Source organism: Haliotis rufescens, unplaced genomic scaffold (assembly GCF_023055435.1).
Source record: "Haliotis rufescens isolate VD_foot unplaced genomic scaffold, xgHalRufe1.0.p SCAF_17, whole genome shotgun sequence".
Classification (NCBI taxonomy): Eukaryota; Metazoa; Mollusca; class Gastropoda; order Lepetellida; family Haliotidae; genus Haliotis; species Haliotis rufescens.
Genome location: NW_025963857.1, coordinates 174,571 through 191,679, shown reverse-complemented (window position 1 = coordinate 191,679; position 17,109 = coordinate 174,571). Strand labels below are relative to the sequence as shown.

The 17,109-nt window shown below is 40.6% G+C and overlaps 2 protein-coding genes and 1 long non-coding RNA gene across 7 annotated transcripts in view; 2 read left to right on the top strand and 1 right to left on the bottom strand.

Annotated features, from left to right (window-relative positions):
- Position 1: 1 nt before the first annotated feature.
- On the top strand, positions 2–4,516 carry LOC125381140. Its single transcript, XR_007221700.1, has 2 exons — positions 2–2,438; positions 2,493–4,516. It is a non-coding gene; the product is annotated as an uncharacterized LOC125381140 (long non-coding RNA).
- An 856-nt stretch (positions 4,517–5,372) lies between these two features.
- LOC124113564 (cytochrome b-245 light chain-like) lies at positions 5,373–10,463 on the bottom strand. Of its 2 annotated transcripts, XM_046474018.2 has the most exons (6): positions 10,277–10,463; positions 10,065–10,134; positions 8,941–9,015; positions 8,179–8,262; positions 7,798–7,879; positions 5,373–7,417 (listed from the first exon to the last, which is right to left on the bottom strand). In XM_046474018.2, exons 1-6 carry the CDS (start codon positions 10,332–10,334, stop codon positions 7,286–7,288), a joined length of 501 nt encoding a protein of 166 aa, XP_046329974.2. In that variant the 5' UTR covers positions 10,335–10,463; the 3' UTR covers positions 5,373–7,285. The 2 variants fall into 2 exon arrangements, with proteins under 2 accessions (XP_046329974.2, XP_048253338.1); XM_048397381.1 differs by lacking the exons at positions 8,941–9,015; positions 10,065–10,134; positions 10,277–10,463 and adding an exon at positions 8,705–8,913 and having other exon boundaries at positions 8,179–8,376.
- A 139-nt stretch (positions 10,464–10,602) lies between these two features.
- LOC124113773 (GPI ethanolamine phosphate transferase 1-like) overlaps positions 10,603–17,109 on the top strand; it is a 36,678-nt gene continuing 30,171 nt past the window's right edge. The window contains exons 1-10 of one of the 4 annotated variants that reach the window (XM_046474368.2): positions 10,603–10,649; positions 11,332–11,575; positions 11,828–11,949; positions 12,250–12,363; positions 13,201–13,307; positions 13,932–14,056; positions 14,367–14,497; positions 14,783–14,902; positions 15,085–15,125; positions 15,592–15,651. In XM_046474368.2, the coding sequence (XP_046330324.2) occupies positions 11,349–11,575; positions 11,828–11,949; positions 12,250–12,363; positions 13,201–13,307; positions 13,932–14,056; positions 14,367–14,497; positions 14,783–14,902; positions 15,085–15,125; positions 15,592–15,651 (1,047 nt within the window). In that variant the 5' untranslated portion in view covers positions 10,603–10,649; positions 11,332–11,348. The other 3 variants (XR_007221699.1, XM_046474450.2, XM_046474331.2) reach the window with 3 other exon arrangements.

Sequence of the window (17,109 nt, the reverse complement as noted above, 5' to 3'; positions counted from 1 at the left end):
CGCCCAGTCAAGACGATCTGATCGATAATCAAGATCTATTTTGTGATAAAACAGGTCTTACATAGCAAAGTGCATCAAATCACGTGATCACCTTAATTAAAAAGATTTGGAAAATATCTGTTAACAACGAGTTGGCTGTGCAAATGATTTGCAAATCCTGCAATCAACCGAAATCTGCATGACAGTTTACAAACCGGAATTTGATTTCGAATGTGATTGGACTATGCATAGACTCGTTAGTCCAGCCAAAATCTAACTCCATAATACCAGCCTAGTTCGGCAAGCGTGGAAACTGGACTTTTATAGTCAGTTAACTCACTTGCCTCGGGAAGATGAGTAGGACCAGTCTCAGATATACCTCCAGCATGTTCCTGTCTTCAACACATCTCACTAACCATGTCCTGCTGGGTCAAACATCTCCACAGCATCTCTGGTAGGAAGGCAACAGACATTACAATCAGAAGTGTGTTCAAGTTTTTTTCTGGATGGAAGGAATGCCAGTCTGAAGAAACATGGATCAATGCAGAGAGATGAACTCACTTAGGACGTTTTATGAGTTCTGTATTGATGTCACAAAGTATTTGTAGCATTGGGCCACGATTCATCTGTCTGTGATTGAAGAGGTGCAGTACCACAACTGCTTTGTGAAATGTTGCCACAGAATAGCAAGGCTCTACTTCATCTTCTTTCCTTCTTTGATGTTTGTTGAAGCATGCAGTTATCTAATGTTCATCATGTTCATAAATCTTTATCCGCGTCTGAGATTAAGGGGCCATTGTAGGGCCCAGACTGACGAGAAATGGTCGACCTCCGAGTGACCCTGATCATCCAGTGTAGTACGTGTAACTTCTGTACAAGATTGCAATGAACATATGTTCATTATGTTCATTAATCCTTCCCTTCATCCACGACACAAGTAACGTGACCAATAGGATCACTTGAACCCCTTCCTCCTGCTCAAGGTCATAATTTGATTGGACAATATTTTTAGCAATGTGTCATACTGTTCTTGCTCAAGACCAATTGAGTGAGTTTGGTTTTACGCCACTTTTAGCAATATACCAGCAATATCACGGCGGGGTCACCAGAAATGGGCTTCACACATTATACCCATGTCGGGAATTGAACCTGGGTCTTCGGTGTGAGGAGCAAACGCTCTAACCTCTATGCTACCCGACCGCCCCTCAATACCAAGCTGTGGTAGTGATTGAGTGCAGGGTATTTATCCTAATGGAATGAAGACATCATGATCTGGATAATCAGGGTACTTACTTGTTAGACATGATTAGAAGCCTATGAACAAAACAGCTGACTACAACACTTTAGAAGTCAACCGTCTCGCTTGACTGATATTGTTGACTGTTCAATTTATTGATGCAATAAAGATCAGATATTATTGTAATAAGGCAGGTTCACAATAAACTTTTTGACAATTGTGGCTCTTATACAGGGTGTTCCTGTATTCAGGTTTTTGTGTCAGTGTCATGTCATTCTATTGCCAAAGTGATTACATGGAGTGCCAAGACTTGATATACCAATCCGTCAACTCACAAAAATTTAAATGTTACAAAGTAAATGAAAAACAGTGTTTTTGTTATGCTGCAAACCAGAATTAAGTAAAATGTTAAAAACACTGTTCTTTACTGTTGTTATAAATATAAATAAACTATTTAAAATATTATTATTATCACTTGAAAATTTATCTTAAAATCACAATGAAATATAATGAGAGGAAATATAAAAAATGTATTTGAAATTGGACTTGACTCACCCTCCAAACATTGACCAGATGTGGGCCAAAAATTCATGACCCCCTCAAAACGAGTGTTGCCTAACTTCTTTAATCGAAGTGTCATGAAGGCTGGGACACGTCATGGCTTTGACTTGTTTGACTTTGTTCTAGAATATGAACAATTGGTCTAATAACTTTTTGGTGAAATATATTAAATATGAGTGTCTTTATTGTCATTTTTTATTTTAAATTTTGTGACTTCTATGTTATATGTGCTCAATGTTTCAAGGGCAGAAGTACTGGTCATCTCCTGATGAAGGGGCAAGAAGGAGCCCTGAAACATTTGTATGTACAGTGCAGCAAAACAAGTTGCTGTCTACAGTATACATGGTCATGTGCACCAAATACGTCTTTAATAAATCACAATTCTTTGAAATCAAGTGAAGCGTGACCATGTCACAAGGTGTCAGTCATACAATCATGTCACAAGGTGTTGATCATACAATTTTGTCACAAGGTGTCGAGCGTACAATTATGTTGAAAGGTGTCGATCGTATAATTATGTCACAAGGTGTCGATCATACAATTATGTCACAAGGTGTCGATCGTACAATTATGTCACAAGGTGTTGATCATACAATTATGTCACAAGGTGTTGATCATACAATTATGTCACAAGGTGTCGATCGTACAATTATGTCACAAGGTGTAGATCGTACAATTATGTCACAACGTGTCGATCGTAAAATTATGTCACAAGGTATTTCTTCTGAGCTCATGTTATCCATGTGGACAAGATGTATTTTCTAATGTTATTGATTTTGACACTTTTACTTTTTTTCTAGATTTGCCCAGTTATATTTACCCATATTTCTAGATTTTTACGTTGTCAGTAGGCATGTTGTTTACTGTTGTTGTTGTTTTTATCACCTGAATCTTATCCAGGTTGTCCGAGTTTGTTGGTTAGTATGTCTAGTGACCAGTATTGTAACTTATCTGCACTGATATCGCAGCAACAGGTGCTTTGTGGTATTCTCTTTAGATTTAGTAGAAAATCTGATCCTTGTTTAAGTAGAAAATGTGATCCTAGTTTAAGTAGAAAATGTGATCCTAGTTCAAGTAGAAAATGTGATCCTAGTTCAAGTAGAAAATGTGATCCTAGTTCAAGTAGAAAATGTGATCCTAGTTTAAGTAGAAAATGTGATCCTGGATTAAGTAGAAAATGTGATGTTAGTTCAGGTATACAATGACATATACAGTAGAACACGAATAGAATGAAGACAAGGTTACAACAACCAACTGTTACACTTCCCCAGTTTATCTCCTGTGTATCATCATATAAAATACACGTATAACAAACTCTACAGCAAACTGACGTCTACAGCAAACAGATATTTCATCCCCGACAAGCCCCAATACCATTAATTAGTGATGTGTAGAGCGAACTGAGAAATCTTGCTCTCTGTCATTTAGTGTCTCTTACAACTGGTAATTCACAATCAGTAGCGAATCAACACAATCAGTGGTGACGATTCAACCTTGTTGAATGTGTTTTATGTTAATCTTGCCTGCAATTGGACAAATCTTGTCTGTAAAATAGAGTCTATTTCATAGACATTAAACATATACAGTTCGTTTCAAGGCGTCAATAGCAGTATTCTGACCGTGGTTGCTGTTAATAACGGTGAGTTGTGCGATCTTCCGATCGCTTCACACACGATTTCGCCGAAATTAATAAAAACAATATTAAAACGAATTTTGAATAAAATTAATGAAAAAAGTTACAAACATAAGTCCATATATACAAAGAACACTTTTTATAGCCAGACAGTGTAATTACATGAATAATTTGCGAACTTCAGTATGGATTTGTTGACATGGTATTTCCGGTGTTTCGTGCTCACGGTAATGTCTTTCCATGGGGGAAAAAAACATCCAAACTCATAATTCGTGTATAATGCGCACCCCCTTCTACACAGCTGTGTTTTTTGGAAAAAAAGTGTGCACTATACTCAAGAAAATACGGTACATTTCATGAGATTGTCCGAGAGAAAATCTAAATAATGAGCAAGGTGTAAGAAACTTGATATCTCCGCTCCCTCATAGTTCGTAATGTCCACGATCTGCTGTATTTGAGTTTTCATCAAACCCTTGTCCTTTTTAGAATCTGTCCAAGACAAGGGGGGAACATACCGGCAAGGAGGTTTGCTGCAGTTACAATGGGGATGTTGTAGAGTTTCCAGTGTCAGAACCTGGACCTACAGCTGGAGGGATTTAATAGAGTAAAAGAGATTTAAGAGAAATAGATTTAGTGAACAAATACTCAATAACTATCTCAGCGCTGTGATTGGTAAGTCTGTGTTTGAGTTACCATGGTTACAATCATGGCGGAGATTGGTCTGTGGAATAGGACCAGGGTCACCTCAGTTTATTAATATGATATGTATTCATCAAGCTGTGACATGGATTTCAAACATTTATTCCCAGGAAAGAGATATAGATCTTGTAGCCCATCTGTTGTAACTGTTAATGAACCAAACACAACTAGCTGATACCCATTATGCATGGTACTTCCTTTTGTCTTTCCTTTCAATTACAGACTCAGGCCTTGTGAGCAGGTAGTAGTTACTTATGTTAAAATGGCCATTCTGTTTTATGCTGGATAGAAAACATTATGCAAAACATATGCAAATATAATTCAGAGAGAATTATTCTGCGGAGATAAAAATGCAAATCTTGTTACAAGCCTGTCATCACCACATAATAAAGTTCTCTGTCTGTTCAGTCTTGTGTTGTGATCTGGTTGTAGATACTTGGCTCGCTGACTTGGTTGATGCATGTCATCGTATCCCAAATGTGTGGATTGATGCTCATGATGTCAATCACTGGATTATCTGGTCCAGACTCGATTATTTACAGACTGCTGTCATACAGCTGGAATATTGCTGAGTGCGATGTTAAACAACAAACAAGCGAAACAAACAAGCGAAACAAACAAGATACTTGGGTATGACAGATCCTGGTCGTTGGAAATGAGCTTGTGTGGGTGGTTTGGTTGAACGCTGCTTTGAACAGTATTCCAGTTATGTGATGGCATGTAGGATGGATGTGGTATGGTGCTGACAAACAAACACACCAGGCCAAAACTTCGATTAGATTCAGTGATCACCAGATTCTGGGATGACTAAGATGTGTACTCTGCTGAGACTTTCTGAGCTGTAGATGACTGGACCACCCGTGTCTTCCAGATGACTCAGAGAACAGGGTGTGGTATTCAAATGTCCATGATTATCAGAAAGGAGCGCATAACTGGTATGTGTCCAAGCCAGGACAAATCGACATTGGACAAAATAACATTACTGTCTGTGGGACTTGTATTGTGAGTTGGGTTTTACGCTGCTTTTAACAGTATTCCAGTTATATCACGGCGTCAGCTTAATGTGGGAGGAAAGCCTGGAGTGATGCAGGTTTCAGATGTTTGTGGGATTTGTAGCTGTGACTCAGTGTTTCATTACTGTTCAAATATGTTAAGCACACTGTCATGTTAGAACCGGCACTGTCCTGCTGGAACTGGTATGTGTACAAAATAAAAAGAGAATTCTGTAGCTTTGCTTGTTTAATTGACAACAAAACACTATCATGGAATCTTTATCTTTATTTTAATGTTCATTGCTATGTTACAAAGAGGTTCTAAAGGCATAGTTGGTCCTGCAACATTCTCAGCTGTACATTCATAAAACACTATTGTCAACTTTGCATGTCGGAATCATGGATGTTTATCATAAACACATCTTTGTGTCAATAAACACCTTGCAAACTACTCTTCAGTACCCACATATCAGTAAAAAAATTATATAAAATCACAAATGGTATTGGTTAATTGGCAGTTAATTAGTCGACATCCTTGTTTGGTACGGTGACTTCACTGTTCAGTTCAGCATATAGGGTGGAGGTCTCTGCCTGCAGAGATGACTCACCAGTCTCGGACTATATCTCACAATCATGCAATAACAGTGGGCACATGGCTCCTGGATGTATAAAGGGTTAACACTGAAATTAACACCCTCCCATCCCTACAGGATAGATCAGAGGACTCCATACCGATTCTCTTAAGTTCTTGAGGTGAGGTGAAATGGAGTTTAACGTCGTGTCCAAGATTATTGCACTTATATAGCGACGTGCATGCACGTGTATGTGTGTGTGGCTGCTTGTACTAGTCCAGACTGATGCCGATTTATAGTGCTAGCACACTGAGATACCATGCCGCAGTTTAACATGAATACCCCACTCAGACACAGTATACTGACTCCGAGCCGACCAGTCCTTGTTTTAGCCCCTTAATGCCGAACGCCAGACAGGGTAACAACAAGTACCATCTTTTAACGTCTTTTGGTATGACGCGGCTGGGGATCGAACCCGGACCTTCCGCTCTCCGGGCGGACGCTCTACCATTAGACCATGGAGGCGGTCATAAGTTCTTGAGAGGAGATGTGGAGAAGATTTGGTGGGAGGAGAGGTTCACATGTTGCATGTGTTGAGGAGAGGATCTTGTTTGTGGAGAGAATATCTCTGTGCTGCCATAGATCACGTCAGAAGGGGATCACAAATTGCATGTATTATGAAGATGATCAGATGGGACATCTGGGAGGGGGTGAGATACTGTTGTCGATTGGACGTCTGGGGAGGGGTCAGATACTGTTGTCGATTGGACATCTGGGGAGGGGTCAGATACTGTTGTCGATTGGACGTCTGGGGAGGGGGTCAGATACTGTTGTCGATTGGATATCTGGGGAGGGGTCAGATGCTGTTGTTGATTGGACGTCTGGGGAGGGGGTCAGATACTGTTGTCGATTGGACGTCTGGGGAGGGGTCAGATACTGTTGTCGATGGGACGTCTGGGATGGGGGTCAGATACTGTTGTCGATGGGACGTCTGGGAGGGGGTCAGATACTGTTGTTGATGGGACGTCTGGGAGGGGGTCAGATACTGTTGTCGATGGGACGTCTGGGAGGGGTCAGATACTGTTGTCGATGGGACGTCTGGGAGGGGGTCAGATACTGTTGTCGATGGGACGTCTGGGAGGGGTCAGATACTGTTGTCGACGGGACGTCTGGGAGGGGGTCAGATACTGTTGTTGATGGGACGTCTGGGAGGGGGTCAGATACTGTTGTCGATGGGATGTCTGGGAGGGGGTCAGATACTGTTGTCGATAGGACGTCTGGGAGGGGTCAGATACTGTTGTCGATGGGACGTCTGGGAGGGGGGTCAGATACTGTTGTCGAAGGGACGTCTGGGAGAAGGTCAGATACTGTTGTCGATGGGATGTCTGGGAGGGGGTCAGATACTGTTGTCGAAGGGACGTCTGGGAGGGGGTCAGATACTGTTGTCGATGGGATGTCTGGGAGGGGGTCAGATACTGTTGTCGATGGGACCTCTGGGAGGGGGTCAGATACTGTTGTCGATGGGACGTCTGGGAGGGGGTCAGATACTGTTGTCAATGGGATGTCTGGGAGGGGGTCAGATACTGTTGTCGATGGGACGTCTGGGAGGGGGTCAGATACTGTTGTCGATGGGACGTCTGGGAGGGGGATGACTGGGTGGCTGGAGGACTCGGGGGCCTGGCTGCTGTGATTGTGATTCTGTGTCCAGACCAGCTGGCTTCCATTCTTCTCCTTTCAAAGCAGCCTGAAGAAAACAGAAAACATGCTACTGAACCAGATCATTGAGCACATCGCAGAAGGGAAACATTGCTGTCATGACGACCAGCATGGACATGGCTGCACTACTGTAGAACAAGCATCAGTTTTCAGGTCTGTGAAGCAGCCTGTCATGTGAATAGGACATCTGTAGTTTCATTTGTACTACATCCACCCATTCGCTCACTTGAACATGTTCCACAAATATCTCTTATGTTCGTATTATTTTTTCATGAAATTCCTGTTTCATTGAAAGAAAATCAATGTTGTATCTTTTCGTAAATAAATCTGAATAAGGGAGGTCCCAGCCCTCCAAGGAAATATAATATTGTTATGCCATGGTGGTACACAGAGTAGAGATGTACTCACGACAAAGTATATTGCACTGGTGATGAGGTAGCACATGCCCCCTAGAAGTGTCGGCAAGACGAAGCAGCACGGCACCGAGATTCTGCACAGAAAGTTTCATTGAGTTTGGCAAGAACATTGAAATATTCTGTCAAAACTTTTGGTTTGTTAAAACATACACCATTGACGGACACTGTTTGAAACAGCTTTGTATACCATGGACAAAATATCCAGGGGGAACTAAACCCGAGGTCTTCAGCATGACCAGCAAACACTGTAACCACTCGGCCATCGGAGTATTTCATTGTCACAGAAATATACAGAGATGGATGTGTCAGTTTGATAGCACATAAAAATTTGTGATTAATGAAAAACAATAATGTATATCACGTACATACTCACATTAAGTAAAATACAAAACGTATGAAGTAGTTTCGAGTTACTAGGCCACCACATCGCACTAGTATTGTCAAGGGTTTCTGAAACCTGAAATAAAATATAACACAAAAAACAATCACAAGACCAGCACATGATGAGACACAGATGTTGATATAACCATCGCTCCACACAATAGGTTTCTTCAATCTCCTTGTAAACTGCCAATGCTTAAAACAATTTCACAAATTTCAGAAAACGTCAACAAACATCAAGAGGCTTTGTCCTGTGACTGTAGTAATTATGATCAATCACAATGTAGCAATGAAATGTCATTCGTAATGATGAGCAGCGAAAAGTGTGTTCCACGGCTCACTCAAATCCACGGCATATTTTCCAGTGAACAGGTAAAACATGGACAAGTTACATCCACAGCATGGCCACACCATAGAACTTACTACACTTATTGTATTTGTGATACCCACTCTCCGACCTGTGGGTATTCCGGGTTAGACCAGGTCCCCAGCAACCTATGCTAGTGGAAAGAGGTCACCAAATGGATCGGGTGGTCATGCTCAGTGACTTGGTTGATTCAGCGTCATCGTACCCTGATGGCTTGGATCATTGCTCTCAATATCGAACACTAGATTGTCTGGCCCAGACTCGATTATTTACTGGCTGCCATCATATTACTGGAATTTTGTTGAGTGCAGCGCTAAAAACAAGGAACTCCCACACCCACAACAAGCTGACAAACAAATGGACAAACAAATAGACAAACAAACAAACCTTCTCTCTTGTGTCTTTCCTTTCTGTCGCTTGGCACGTGGATACTCCAACAGGGCCACCAGGACTCCAACACAGCTGTACCATGGTTAAGGGGAATCAACACAAAGAACTTACTTTAGATAAATACCAAAAAGATTGTTGTAATTACACAGATAGAATATTTCCTCCTCTCAATTTCCATGCTGTCAAGCATACATCAGATATGTGGGGCAAGAAGCTGTGACCAAATGGTGACATGACAAAGATGACAAAGAACAACTACTCATTTGTATCGATTTGTAATGTGCAGTGAAATGGGGTTTAAACTGTAAACAGCAGGCCAATACCGTATATGACCGCGGATAAGCCGAATTTTGAGGACCAGAAAAAAGATTCTGTAGAAAGGGGTCATAGCTTGCCTGAAGCCTCCTACAGATATCTTGTATTCAGTCAGTGCATGAGTTGGGTTTAATGCCATTTTGAACAGCGTTTCAGTAATTACAAGGCATGTCATCTTGATGTGGGAGGAAGGGTGCACTAATGTGCACTAATAACATCATAACACGACTATTATGTGAAAATGTGACCGCTAGAATCTATCAAATTGAAATGGAAATAATTCTATCAACTATCCCTGCAAGTGTGTACTACATTGGTCCAGGAAACAGGACCCTGGGCAGGAGGCCTTACATGCAATAAATATCTCTGACTTTGACAAATCTTGGATTCGAACACACAATCAGCATATCCTGTTGCTCATGACTAAGGGATGCAACTTTCTACAGAATATTGCTGGACCTTGGATGCCTGGGCTCCCATCTCCAAGGCACACGGCTGACACTTTAGACACAGTCAGTAGAACATCCAACGTGCAAGAATCAAACAGGGGGAAACACAATCCAGTAGCATGGGTCTTACCATGTTGATAAAAAATATCTCATAATATGACTATTATATGAAAAATTGACATAACTAGAATTCATCTAATTAAAAAGAAAATAATTCTGACTATCAACAACCCCTTTGCTTTCTCTGTGCTAGTAGTGTAGCAATCCGAAGCCGAATAAAATGAAAAGGGGTGTGGCAGTTGCTGACTCGGTGAACTCGTCTGTACCCTGAGAACACTATTCAACTCACAAGGATACATTCCATAGATTCCAAACTGGTAGTTTTTGAACCTCCCTGCAAGTGTGACAATCCCTCCAAGGATTACAACTGAAATAAGAATAAAGAGACGAAAGTGTTTGGTTTACAAATTCATCGAGATCATAAAAGTTTAGACTTGTGGGACACGTTGCGTCTGAAGTTCTTTGATAAATGTGCCAATTTCGTTTAATAAATACTAATGTTGACCAACCAGCTGAACTGGCCAGTGCCTGTTCATTTGCCCACATCGACCATTCTATTTTCCCCATCTTCTTTCTGCAGTCAGAGTGAGCTTTAAGATGCCTCCATATTTGTTTTGAAAATAGCAAGAAATGTACTCTTTATGTACACGATATCGTGCGAATAGACACAGCCGAAAATGTCAATTATCCTTTTGGTACAACTCTTTCGATTGGATAACGTTGAGGAACTTCGCCCAATAGATTCTCGGCTTATTGCATAAACGTCAACACATTTACAATTGGTCATCTTACTGGTTCCGTAGCCAATCATTCTCTCGTTATTATATTGTGTAAACTTCCGGTTCATTTCCGCGTTGTGGCGCTCATGTCAGCACGTTTCAGGTTCCTGCTTGTTTTGTTTTATTTGGCATTCTTTGGGAACCAAATTGTTTCACAGTGTCCACATATTAATTAACTACATTTTGATGATTGTTTGGCGGACATTGCAAATAACATCTACTTGTGTATTCTTTAGATATCCTCCAAGATAGTTCTGTGGACAGATTAAATTATTAGGCCTAATTCACGTCCGTTAACTTGGCGGTCCAGGCCAACCTGTCGCGCCAATCTATGTTCTGGGGTAACTTATACTTGTGGGAAATGATTTATGTATATAGTCTTCAGTTCCCACGTGAACAAGCCTGAGTTCCTAGACCTATATTGGTCGGTGTGATCAGAAGCATCTTATTTACAATACGATATTAGGATATTAAATATTAGCACACAGTTCGAGCTTCCAATCTGTACTCTACATGATAGTTCATTTATTGCTGACTGAAGAAAGGTAGATTGTATTGACATAACTGCGGGTAATCCAAAACATATTGCTATACACACACATGCACAGAAACATACCCACAAAAAAGTAATATTTATATGACTAACATCACTTCGTATTTGTAACACTGTATGAATAGTAATTGATGAAGCAAAGTAAATATTGAAGCTTAATTGGAGCTTCTAATGATGAATAGAGGTGTTAGATAGTTTTTAATAATTAATAGATTTGCTTTTACTTTGTCAGCCCCGTTGTGAAAGAAGATGAAGGTGTGGCAACTGATGCTATCTGGTCTGGTGGTTCATCTGATTCTCTTCTACTCCATCTTTGACATTTACTTCACATCCCCATTGGTGCATGGAATGACTCCAAGTGTTCCTGATTCCCCGGCACCCGCTAAGAGACTGGTACTGTTTGTTGCCGATGGACTGAGAGCAGACCGTTTCTTTCAGCAGGACAGGGATAGAGAGGGAAGGGAACTGTACCTCAGGTGATCAGCATCATTAAAATGTTCATGCGATGTTCTCTGAAGATGCATCAATAGTTGAAAAGCAGAAGTTGTGTTTCTGTATATGTAACCATGGTAACAAGTGGTAACATGCAAAGTTAGCATATGTAGGGAATAATGTTTTATGTTGTTGTTTATTTTCATGGAATTTGTAGGAAAAAGCCTCGTTTTTTTGTGTTAAATAAACCCCATTTGAGTTGATAACACATGTAATGAGTCTAATGTCTATGACAGGGATGTGATTCAGAGCCGAGGGTCGTGGGGTGTGTCTCACACTCGGGTGCCAACAGAGTCCAGACCAGGACATGTGGCTCTCATCGCTGGCTTCTATGAAGATGTCAGTGCTGTGGCTAAAGGTATGATGCCATTTTGTCAGTTCAAGATATTCAGTTATTACCTTGTAGGTGAAGCAGGCCACATAATCTTGAGTTTCTTGTCCTCTTTTTCTTTAAATTCAGTGCCCCAAGCAGTAGTTATCTCATTCTCAAACTTGAAATAATTCTCATTGATTATGCAGGTATGATTTTTCATGGAGCCAAGTCTCAGATATTTTCCATGGTATTTCCTTTCTATTATTACAATAATGACATTTATAATGATATTGATATTGATTTTGATAATGATTTTGATAATGAGTGTTGTGTAATGTCTCGCAGGATGGAAGGAAAATCCAGTTGAGTTTGACTCGGTTTTCAACGAGAGCCGCTACACTTGGTCATGGGGGAGTCCAGACATCCTGCCTATGTTTGCCAAAGGTACAGCTCTCACAGGTGTTTATCTGCAATACCAAACTAAGGGTCTTTGCAGGCAAATTTGGAAAAAAAATCATATTATTTGTTCAAAAATTGCAAACCCGTAAAAATCTGGGGTAGAATAGGTCTTCAGCAACCCGTGCTTGCCATAAAAGGCGACTATGCTTGTCGTAAGAGGTGACTAAGGAGATTGGGTGGTCAGTCACTAGATTATTTACAGACCGTCGTCATATAGCTGGAATATATCAGAAAGCGGCATAAACAACAAACAAACAAACAAATCAAAATTGCAATTTCTTTGTTTCATAAACTGATAGGTAGTTTTTTAACTTTGCATTTAATGCAGTAATGGAGAATTAAGCATTCAATCCTCTTCCACTTGATTGGTCCTGTTATCAGTAAAATACAAGTCTCCTCTACAAAGTCGAAGTAACTGTCTGACTGTTAACATGAATTGGAAACTTTTAATTTGAAATAGGGAATTTTTTCTGAAATTTGCTGCAGACTGGGAGCTGAATACCTGGGCAGGTTTATTCCTAATTCATTGATAAGTGATGAGATGTTAAACTGCAAATTGACCTTAGGACCTGCACTGACCATTGTAGTTGACTAACTACTACATGTGCTATATGCTCTGTCATTTTGATTTTCAACTCATATGCTTCTGGTACAATGTGTGCTTTGATCATTTGAAGATCTTAACAAATGAATAGCAATGACGAGTGGCTCCCTCTGAAACCAGGATCTAAACATCAAGCAGGAAATGAAATAGTTCAAATGTCTGGCCCAATGGGAGTAGTTTATGTTTCTCACACTATGAAACCAAGATGTTCATGAATCTGTTCCATGTTTGAGGTGCTACTGGCGACCATGTGTTCACTCACTGCTACTCGTCAGCGGAGGAAGACTTTGCCAGTTTTGATGCCAGTAAACTCGATACCTGGGTTTACCAGAAGGTCAAGGTAATCATTACAAAACAATATTCCTTCATTTCACAGAAAATTTGAAACTGACATTAACATGATTAAGATGTGTGACGTCATTATATTGATATACGAGGGGTGTTCATTAAAGATTTCCCCTAAACCACTTAGGGTTATCATATTTGGTTGAAATTTCACATGTAGCATGTGAGGGAAGTCTGTACAGAATAGGTTGGAGTTACGGTGTACCAAATATAGCCTATGTGAATACAGAGGCAACCTTCTAACGGGATCCGGTGGTCAGGCTGGCTGACCTGGTTGGTGCATGTCATCATATTCAGATTGCGTGGATTGATGCTCATGATGTCAATCACTGGATTATTTACAGACTGCTGTCATATAGCTGGAATATTGCTGAGTGCAGCGTTAAATAACAAAATGAATACAGCTGTTGGTGGATCACTTGTATCAGGTATACATATTTTGTGATGCAGTATCGACAAATTGTCTGATGAACATCAGCATTTAGTTGTAAAAGGGCTAGTTGTTAAGGCATACCTGGTGGTCCGGGTGTTAAGGCGTGGTTAAGGCATGGCACTTCCTAATGCTTCAGGTTTTTCCATAAATTATCTGTGTTACTACTGCTAAAATATGTATTTTCAGAAATTCCTTTCTGTGGCCAAGACCAATGCTACATTACTTCATCAGCTGCAGCAAGATAAGATTGTCTTCTTCCTTCATCTTCTTGGCCTGGACACAAATGGACATTCTCACAAGCCACACTCACGGTAAATGTCTTCATGGAACTGAAAACAAAATAATATGCTTTTCATACGCAAGATAAGACTTCAAAAAACATGATCAATGGCCCTATGACAAGTTGAAATATGAAAACAACCATCAATGAACTGTTGACAACAGGGCTCACTTGCACAAAGCGATCTTAGCGCTACAACTATTGTAAGCCTATGTTAAAGTATGGGAGTCACGATCATCTAAGCGCTAAGATCACTTTGTGCATGTGGGCCCAGATGTTTGATATTTTAAACCACCATGGACTTTGGTAACTCAGAAAGCTGTTTTAACATTTGTTTTCAGGGAGTACATAGAAAATATTCATCTCCTCAACCATGGAGTAGAGGAAATGGTGTCTCTGTTTGAAGATTTCTATAACCAAGATGGCCGCACAGCTTATGTCATGTCTGCCGACCATGGCATGACAGACTGGGGTAGGTGGAAACATGCCTCCTACGCTGTGACAGTCTGATACGCGAACATTTCAAACAGAATTGAAACAAGATATTCAATAATCTTTTCAGTATGCAGTGCTGTGACAGTCTGATACGCGAACATTTCAAACAGAATTAAAACAAGATATTCAATAATCTTTTCAGTATGCAGTGCTGTGACAGTCTGATACGTGAACATTTCAAACAGAATTAAAACAAGATATTCAATAAGCTTTTCAGTCTGCAGTGCTGTGACAGAAAATGAAAGTATTGTAAATATTGCAGGTTCCCATGGAGCTGGCCTTCCCTCGGAGACACTGACCCCCTTGGTAGCTTGGGGGGCGGGGCTACACGGGCCTAGGGGGGCGGGGACGTGTGGAACCTACCCAGACACGTTCTGCACAGGTATGGTCACAGTTGAACTTAATACTTCTGTCAGATGACCTGTACCATGTACACTGTACAAACTGTAGCAGAGTAATGCAATGTTGCTAACATGATAACTTGTGAGTCTTGACCATGCTGAAAACCTGAAAGTACCTGCAAAAATGTATGTTTGATAAATGAGGTATTAAATTTTATTTCAGACTGGAACTTGAATAACATAGCAAGATTTGATGTTCAGCAGGTATGTGTACAGCACTGTAGTCATAGCAGTCTGTTGTCTTTTTTTATAGCAGACAGATTCTATTTGAGGATGCCTTCACTAATGTCTATATGTAGCATCTTGACCCTCTCATGATGCCCAGAATCTCTAGAGTGAGTGAGTGTGTGAGCTGCTTTGAACAGTATTTCAGTTATTTCACAGCCTGAAGTGATGCAGGATGCCACTTTCTGAAATGTACGACCATGGTGATGACAAACCTAGAAACATAACGTGGACCAACACAATTCTGACCAATGATGATCATAGGTTCCTGGCATTTGTAAGGGATGCAACTCCGCACAGTGACTTCCTGCATTAGATTTAGCAGATGTCAACGTTACATTCAGATAGAGAACCCTAGATTCTGCTTTTAGAATGTGCCCTCCTAATTCCCAGGAAGCAATTACACAAATCAAAGATGTCTCCAGCTGCTGATGTTGTGTTTCAGGCCGATGTCGCTCCTCTCATGGCGTACCTCATCGGCGTTGCCTTTCCCATGAACTCTGTGGTACAGTTCGTTAATCTCCCGACAAACATTGGGCAGAGCAGTATTTACATTTTGTATTGTAAACTAATTATGTCACGGGTCACTGTTTAAATTTGCACATTTGTTGCAGATGTATTTTAATTTTACACATTTGTGATCAATCTGAAAAAACCATTTGTAATACCATACCATGACCTGACAGTATCTTTTACTGGTACTCTTTTGCTATTGCTGGTTTATTGCTGTTGCCACACTACTCTTTTGCTATTGCTGTTGCCACACTACTCTTTTACTATTGCTGTTGCCACACTACTCTTTTACTATTGCTGTTGCCACTCTACTCTTTTACTATTGCTGTTGCCACTCTACTCTTTTACTATTGCTGTTGCCACACTACTCTTTTACTATCGCTGTTGCCACACTACTCTTTTACTATCGCTGTTGCCACTCTACTCTTTTACTATTGCTGTTGCCACTCTACTCTTTTACTATTGCTGTTGCCACTCTACTCTTTTACTATTGCTGTTGCCACACTACTCTTTTGCTATTAGTGCTCTATTGTTGTTGCCGCACTACTCTTTTGCTATTGCTGTTGCCACACTACTCTTTTACTATCGCTGTTGCCACTCTACTCTTTTACTATTGCGATTGCCATACTACCCTTACTATTGCTGCTCTATTGCTGTTGCCACACTACTCTTTTGCTATTAGTGCTCTATTGTTGTTGCCGCACTACTCTTTTACTATTGCTGTTGCCACTCTACTCTTTTACTATTGCTGTTGCCACACTACTCTTTTACTATTAGTGCTCTATTGTTGTTGCCGCACTACTCTTTTACTATTGCTGTTGCCACTCTACTCTTTTACTATTGCTGTTGCCACACTACTCTTTTGCTATTAGTGCTCTATTGTTGTTGCCGCACTACTCTTTTGCTATTGCTGTTGCCACACTACTCTTTTGCTATTGCTGTTGCCACACTACTCTTTTGCTATTAGTGCTCTATTGTTGTTGCCGCACTACTCTTTTGCTATTGCTGTTGCCACACTACTCTTTTACTATTGCTGTTGCCACTCTACTCTTTTACTATTGCTGTTGCCACACTACTCTTTTGCTATTAGTGCTCTATTGTTGTTGCCGCACTACTCTTTTGCTATTGCTGTTGCCACACTACTCTTTTACTATCGCTGTTGCCACTCTACTCTTTTACTATTGCGATTGCCATACTACTCTTTTGCTATTAGTGCTCTATTGTTGTTGCCGCACTACTCTTTTGCTATTGCTGTTGCCACACTACTCTTTTACTATCGCTGTTGCCGCTCTACTCTTTTACTATTGCGATTGCCATACTACCCTTACTATTGCTGCTCTATTGCTGTTGCCACACTACTCTTTTGCTATTGCTGTTGCCACACTACTCTTTTGCTATTAGTGCTCTATTGTTGTTGCCGCACTTCTCTTTTACTATTGCTGTTGCCACT

Bases quoted from the DNA above. Each gene is read 5' to 3' on its own strand.
- LOC124113564 (XM_046474018.2), bottom strand. From the start codon at position 10,334: ATGGGGAAAATAGAATGGTCGATGTGGGCAAATGAACAGGCACTGGCC. The intron at 8,263-8,940 runs GTTTGTTTGTTT...ATTTTATTTCAG, and splicing joins GGAAAGACACAAGAGAGAAG to GTTTCAGAAACCCTTGACAA. The intron at 7,418-7,797 runs GTGAGTACATCT...TGTTTTCTTCAG, and splicing joins CCAGTGCAATATACTTTGTC to GCTGCTTTGAAAGGAGAAGA.